The following is a 7,511-nucleotide window of genomic DNA, read 5'->3' on the forward strand; positions in this document are numbered from 1 at the left end:
GTGTGTGTGTTTGTTGTTGTGTGTGTGTGTGTGTGTGTGTGCGTGTGTGTGTGTGTGTGTGCAAGTGCGTGTCCATGTGTGTGTGTGTGTGTGTGTGTGTGTGTGTGTGTGTGTTTGTGTGTGTGTCTGTCCATGTGTGTGTGTGTGTGTTTGTTTGTTTGTGTGTGTGTTTGTTTGTGTGTGTGTGTGTTTGTGTGTGTGTGTGTGTGTGTGTGTGTGTGTGTGTGTGTGTGTGCGTGCGTGGCACGTGTATATATTGTAAATATTAATGTAAATTTTATTAATTTTTGTCTATTTATTGTCATTATCATTATTTAATCATTAGCTTGTTGATAGAATGTATAATTCTTTGAAAGCACAGGGATGCGTCGATGTGATTAAAGATAATTAACTAAATATCATCAATGTCCCACACTACACTTTAGTACATGCACATGCGTGACAGCTGCGTCTCTTGCACGAAGCGGGGCTGTTATTCACGTTACTTCTGCATGTAGCGCTCTTGCTTGCATCACTTTCGTTGAGCCGTTGCTATCATCTTTCGTTCCGTTAGAATTAATTCGTCGTAGCTAGAGATGAATGTACGTGCACGGGAAATACTATGAAGCGACATGTATGTGTAGCGACCGGATCCAGGAGAAAGCATGCAGCGCAACGTTTCCTACGAATCTTTCTTGCAAGACGACGCCGATCGTTCATCATCAGTCCTACTTACACCTGTAAATATATTCTTGAACGGAGCGGGCTTGTTATCCACGATATTTCTCGATTCTGTTAATCTGTAGCGCTCGATCTTGCATCACTTGCAGGTAATTAACTTTTGAGGTGGACGAGATTATCATGCTTTAGTTGAGCTGTACGTTGCTAGCATCTTTCGTTCCGATGATAATTCGTCGTATCTAGATAAAGATTGATCTCGCACGTCTCCTAGAAATACTGTGAAGCGACATCTAGCGACCGGCCAGAAAAAAGCAGCGTTAGCATTTCCTACGAATCTTTCTTACAAGACGACGTCGATCGTTCATCATCAGTCCTACTTACAACTAAAACATTTTGCTCTCTTGAAGATCGAGGATGACATGTTGGTCGTGCGCAACGGTACACATGCGTGGTCCCATGGGACCTTAGCTTGGCTTCTTGAAGAACGATAAATTCGTTTGTTTTGCGATTCTTTTGTAAAAAGTAACAAATGCATACAACTATTACCTGAACTTTACTCTGCGCTTCTCGGTTTGACGACAATTTGACCGTAAAATGGAGGTTTACGACATCTCGGCTTTTCTGTCATAATGCGCGGGATTGTTACGTCACCCATTGTTGGTGTCCCAAAGGACAGCTGATTGGCTCAACAAATTCCCGAGAGTGATGCACGCTGACAAGCTAGTATTACGTCACCTACGTTTTGCGTCCCAAAACGATCGCTGATTGGCTCGACAAACTCCCCGAGCGTGACACACGCTTACAAACAAACATAGATAGTTACAAACATAGATAGTTACAAACATAGGTACAAACATACCGACAGACAGACCGGAAGTCAATTCAGCCCGTTTAGAGTGAGCTTCTCGCGAAGCAGTCCACCACTTATTGTGGTGTCCTTCTTTACGCTCGTAGCTAATAAACTCATTGTTTCTAAGTTGCAGTGTTTTCAGGTTGTTATCTGTAATCATGTTTTTTGTTAGCTTACATTGTTAATTAATCGAAACGTTCTGCGCTGCTATACTATTATTGCTAGTTAGTATGCGGTGACTGTTTTCATGTTGCTTAATTTGGATTATCAAATACGAAACAATTAAAGCGTAAGAAAGGAGTCTCAGCATGAAGTAGTACTCAAAACTACGGCATTGGTGGATTGTTGGAACACACTATGGTTACATACAAGAATTATGTTCATGTCAAACAATTGAACACCCGTTCAGGTCTACAATGCAAAGTCTGACAAACCTGAATGCAATGTCCAGTCAAGTTACAATCATGTTCTGTTATGACCAGTGCTGCTTTAAACATTGAGTGTCTTCATAAAAAAAGGATGTCATGAGATGCCAAGTGTCTATAACAGCAAACATGATTGCACAACACAAAATGGTAGAAAAGGTATGTCTACACAGCGTTACCTCTTTTGCAAACTGTGGCAAAACAAATGAGCTTTTGTGGACATCTGAGTTATAGTACTTGAAGCCCATCATTCTTACCATTTCCTGGGACACTTCACGAAGTGGATGGTCGAACCTCACATCCTGCCGTTATTACAAAGACATATTAATAAATGAAAAATCAACAGTCAAGACCAATTAATTAAGTCAAAGTGGCAGTAAGATATAATAATAGAATATCACAAATAATAAACACACCCTTGTGAACAGTTTAGACGTCACTTTGATCGGCATGCTGTGTAAATTTCATAATTCAATGTCATAGCAAAAACTAAATTTACAGTAACCAAACTTTCTATTTAATTAATTAACTTGATGCCAAACAAGGGTTTGCATTCTTGTTTACAAAAGCCTTGGCTGTAGCTGTGGTTGCAAGTAACACTAAAGACTCATAAATGTCATGACACTCACCATGTTGTGTAGTAGCAGAGGAACATGCCACTTACGTAAATAATCAAATTCAATGTTCCAAACACATCAATTTTTCGCATGCTAGTTATAAATTATTAGCCAATTACATGGTCATGGCATCACTACTCAAGCTAAATAAACTAATACGTACAACCTGTTATTCGACAACACAACCAGAAAGCAAGAATATCCTCTTAACTACTGTTAGATTTGTGCATATCTGTAGTTTTTCAGAAAACATGATTTGATATACCCAATGTCTTTAACCAGACACAACAATCCAACAATAGAGAAATAGTTCTAACATTATCGCAAGCACTAACACCATATCAAGCATCATTAGATCTCCAAGTTCACAAAACATTGCACCCAAATTTCTACGTAGTTACTCAAGAGTGCAATAATAATGCAAGAATGTCTAACTGACAAGTCTAACAAAACATGCTTTCAAAGAGGTTCAATAGCTGTATAATCAGACAACATCACTGTGATGACATTGTCATGCCTTGCTGGTCCATATACTGACTAAACAATACAAGTTTGGCTAGTTTTCAGTATTCATAGACTGCTGATACCACCAGTCCTTTGCTGACCAATCAATGAGCATTTCAGGATGAGTACAAATTGCATACATAATTAAGTAACACCAAATTTTACTACAAATGCACTAAAAAGACAGTCAGTTCTTCAATGACATAAAATATAAATCAGCATACATGACTACATAATTTACTACATGACTCAGCATCATATTAAGAGGTAACTCTAACTCACAAAGAATTCTTGAATATTTGATCAGATAACAAACTACATAAGCCAAGACCTTCATCTAAACCTGTTCTGTCTGACTATCTCAAAACTAGTATGTTCAAATATACTACACTACAAGAAAGAATCAGCTTACAGAACTGATGCTTGAGAGGACAAATCCAAGCTCTCCACATGGATAAGTTGGGATAGATGCATAGCAGTAACTTGTAGAGAGAAATAGAGTTTTACACATTTTGTATTTACAATGTAAGTGACACTGCTCAAGCCATGGTCCATCATCTAGAATAATAAAAGTAAACTATCAATCTTCCACCAAATATGAGTGAAAAACATGTAGATGATACTGAAACTGCTTCAAATAAATTAATTAAAAAATAGTTTCTTATTAAATATTCTATTGAACAAAGAGCAGCAGAAAGACTGCAACAAACACTAAAACTTAGACAAGAACAACAAAAACAAAACTGGTAAACATATTGATATCTGCAACGTGAAAATACTCACTCACTAACACACTATAACACTGCACATGTCAGTAAATGATACAAAATTAATACAGTCTGAGTGTCCACTAACATTACACTTTTGTAATACAATAGAAACTTTCGTGCTATCTATTTCTAAATCAGCTTCACTGCTGCAACCTTCAGCATGTTTAGACTACCTTTGAAAGGAAGTTAAGGTACTCATCAGCTTTGTTTCTCCAAAACCAAAGAATTGTTCAAATACCCAAAGAAGTGTAGTTGATTCACCTACGGTCAGCTCTTTTCCATTTATAAAACTCTTTCATTTTGCGTTTGTCTTTTGTATATCCTGCATCTTCAGCGGCTTTTCAAAGAATGTCAGCGGCTTTTCAAAGAATGTCTCTGCTCCAGCGGTTAGCCATACTGACATCTAACTCAGTGTTGGTGCCTCTGGATGTATCAAAGACGACTAGATCTGGTCTATCATCTGTCTCTAAATATTGGTTTCTGAGCTCCTTGCAATGGCACACTTGTAAGTTGTCGAGGCAGTTGCTTCAAATGTTTACCACTGTGTTGTGTTGCTTAACTGGCCCACCGGCAAACTTACAGGCCAGCAGATGATAACTGGTTCAATCCAGATGAGAACCGCAGATGCATTTCTTGATGCATCGACTAAAGGGAATGCGTTGTCAAAGGCTCAGAAAAGATGCCAAGCAAATTCATTCAGACCAAGTTTGTACTTTCTGTAGAAAAACTGATTCCATGCAACCATGCTCCTGCAACTCTTCTTTATATTGATCTGAGTCTAACAAAGCTTCTAGGAGTTGGTGCAGTTGTTAAGCAATATGCTGCTGAACTAAGTGCTATAGCTGAGTGTAGACTGTGTTGTGGTCTTCGATTCAAAGTTGAACAAAAAAGACAATGATTGCTGGAAAGCATATTGTTTTTCAGAGGTGAAGGCAAAGACTACCCAGAGTCTCTATGTGACATGCAATAGAACTTGAATTGTTTAGCAACCTGTGAATGCTATTACCTAAGGCCCGGGTATCCCATGTAAGGGTACAGTAGTCTGGTGACAACCAACCGTATGTACGACTGTATTCATACCCAAGTAGCTCAGATGCAAATTAAGCTATTCCGACCAATAGCGAGACGTGGTGTCATTACTTACCAATAGACAAACATGATGTCATCATTTAGTCCTTTGCTTTACATAAGGGTTTACAGTACGTACATTTCTACCAACAACCAGGAGTCTAAAGAGCAAAGATGCTGGTAAGATTCAGGCGACCCGCGGTACGTACACATGTAGCTGCATGAAACCTGACTTGTAACATTTTGGTTGTTCCGCAGTGTTTCTGCATAGTAGTTCTGCAGGCTGAGAGCTTAAATTTTCGTTGTGGCTGAGCAACGAAGCAATTGACCTGTAAGTATGCAAGTCTGGAGACAAGTTGCTTTGCACCCTTTGTTTACACGTGCCTGCATTGGAAACCTTAGCTGAGACCAGTGGGTTGGGCTAAATACCTCAGTATGCAAACATTATCAAGTGACAAAATATGACTACATACACTGGTCAAAAGTTTAGCACTGTAGTGCTTCTCTCTTCGTGTAACACTGTAAAAATGTGATGTGCCAACTCTGTCTGAGTGAGTCCAAGAGGTGATAAATTCGACACATTTGATGTCTAATTTGATTCATTCCAAATCCACCTAATTTGATGTTTACACTGGCCTGTTTTTACTCAAAATCATCTAAAGATTAAAGGCTAGTATGCTGGTAAATGCAAATTGCGTGATGTCATCGTGAATGTGCTGCATTTTCATATAGAAGAGGAAAAACAAACCTGGCGAGGTAATTGAGGAATGGCACATAGCAATAGCGTAATAGGAGCATTGCACTCTGAAGACATGAGAGTTTGGCCAAGTCAGAACAAAGGATGCTTCTATTTTGTGCTGTCTCTGTGCATCCACTTGAACATTTTGTGAAAACCCTATAGGGACTGATCCAATATGTTTTACAAAGTACAGTTCACATTTTCTGACACACAGTTAAGAGAGGCTTAAAAAATCTGAACCAAACAAGGAGAGATCATCTAAGTAAACAAGAATTATCAAGTCATCGTGATTCTCTTGGACTGACTTCAGAATTGGGTGAAGAGTAACAACAAATAGAAAAATTACCAAGATGGTTAACTGGACGTACCCTGTCTTCTGATAGTATCATGATGCTGTCATTCTTATGAATGTAAACTAAGGCACTGACGTTATTGTACATCTGACGATTGTGATGATATACTTTAGAAAAGCCTTGTTATACTTCTTTCAGAAGATGATTTTCGGAGAATGTCAGCCTTCAACAACAAACCATGTTGGCTTTTCTCAACAAACAATAGCTGAACGTTGTGCTATTAATTCTGACATTCCTGGTGTAGCTACTCCACGCGTTGGATCAAACTATGCAGAAAATTTAGATCTAAGCTGTATAGCCTCAGAGTTTGTCCAATGGCAATTGGTCTCACATCAACATTAGATGTAGGTAAGCAATAAGATGTGAACATGCCAATAAAGGAACTATATAGTACATAAAACTCTTCCTTCAGTAACGTAAGAGCAAACCAAGAACAAGGAGTCGTTAGTTCTGCAGTTGCCCTTAAATAATTAAAAATGTTCAAATCGCCAACCTAAGGGACCACCTCCACATCCTCTAAAACTACTTTTCAGTGACTTCCAAAAAGGTAAATTTGTCCAATCAGATAGGAAAATAATCCAGTTCTGAGGAATGATAAAAATACTAACGCGAGCTGGGTGTTTGGACTAGTTGAATAATCTCTTCTGAATAGGAAGCAAGACCATAATGACAAAATTCTTCGAGCTCTGTTCACCTGGCTTAACAAGTCATAGAGCCACATCTGTTCTAGCATCTTGTACTGTCAGATCTCTCAGCTCTCTCTCTGTTATGCAATTGATTATAGCTCTTGCCAGTGCTAACTCAGGAAATGATTAAGGATAGCCTTAGATTCCCTCATACCTGTCTTTCATCCCGAGTTGTGGTAGTAAGATCATCCTAGAAAAAAGCAAGGGAAGACTTCATCCTCCTCGTAATTTGATGAAACAGCACTCTTGAAATTTTGCTCTGATAAACAGCACTACAATTTGCACTGTCCTTGGAGGTAAGACCACATAATGCAATCTACAAAAAGTAAATCAATCATATGTCAAGCTTGTTGCAGCACACTTAAAGCAAGGGGTGATAAATCGACTTCCAAGTCGTCTGAAAATTTGTCAAGTGAATGAGCAGATGAGCATGGGCGCAAAATTTCGCTTACAAAAACAATGAGATCTGATTACATTTTGACAAGTGTTGCAAGTACATGAGGCAGGTAAACCATTGTTGCACTTTGGGCACTGCATCAGTCTGTTATCTTTCACAAATTCGTGACAGACAATTGCTTGGATAATAGGACAATCAAAGAAAGCATCCAAAAAGGATCTTCAAAGCAGCAGCCCAACATAAGACACCAAGTCATTGATAACCACATACATCTGCGATCAAAACATGACAATACAGATGAAAACAGAAAAGCAACCTCAAACTTGAGTATATGCCATGTTACATCTAAGACAGACAGACTGACTGACAGATAAGTTTGACAGATAGACAGACTAAGTAACTAACATGTAATTTGACTAAAATGTATGTTTATATGTACATT

At 38.6% G+C, this 7,511-nt stretch overlaps 1 protein-coding gene across 2 annotated transcripts; it reads right to left on the reverse strand.

Moving 5' to 3' along the window:
- Positions 1–1,748: 1,748 nt before the first annotated feature.
- LOC134198415 (spermidine synthase-like) lies at positions 1,749–7,272 on the reverse strand. 2 transcript variants are annotated; one of them, XR_009972835.1, is made up of 4 exons: positions 4,000–5,159; positions 3,469–3,614; positions 2,115–2,237; positions 1,749–2,050 (listed from the first exon to the last, which is right to left on the reverse strand). XR_009972835.1 is itself a non-coding variant. In XM_062667807.1 (4 exons), exons 1-4 carry the CDS (start codon positions 7,169–7,171, stop codon positions 2,033–2,035), a joined length of 312 nt encoding a protein of 103 aa, XP_062523791.1. In that variant the 5' UTR covers positions 7,172–7,272; the 3' UTR covers positions 1,749–2,032. The 2 variants fall into 2 exon arrangements, 1 of the variants encoding a protein (XP_062523791.1); XM_062667807.1 differs by lacking the exon at positions 4,000–5,159 and adding an exon at positions 7,147–7,272.
- Between the last annotated feature and the right edge of the window lie 239 nt (positions 7,273–7,511).

Source organism: Corticium candelabrum, chromosome 2 (genome assembly GCF_963422355.1).
Source record: "Corticium candelabrum chromosome 2, ooCorCand1.1, whole genome shotgun sequence".
In the NCBI taxonomy this organism is placed as follows: Eukaryota; Metazoa; Porifera; class Homoscleromorpha; order Homosclerophorida; family Plakinidae; genus Corticium; species Corticium candelabrum.

What these genes read in the sequence shown, in the direction of transcription:
- LOC134198415 (XM_062667807.1), bottom strand. Translation starts at nt 7,171, where the DNA reads ATGTACTTGCAACACTTGTCAAAAT. An exon ending in CTTGCAACACTTGTCAAAAT is followed by an intron (nt 3,615 to 7,146) that starts GTAATCAGATCT and finishes TTATTATTCTAG; the next exon opens with ATGATGGACCATGGCTTGAG. An exon ending in TCCTCTCAAGCATCAGTTCT is followed by an intron (nt 2,238 to 3,468) that starts GTAAGCTGATTC and finishes TAATAACGGCAG; the next exon opens with GATGTGAGGTTCGACCATCC.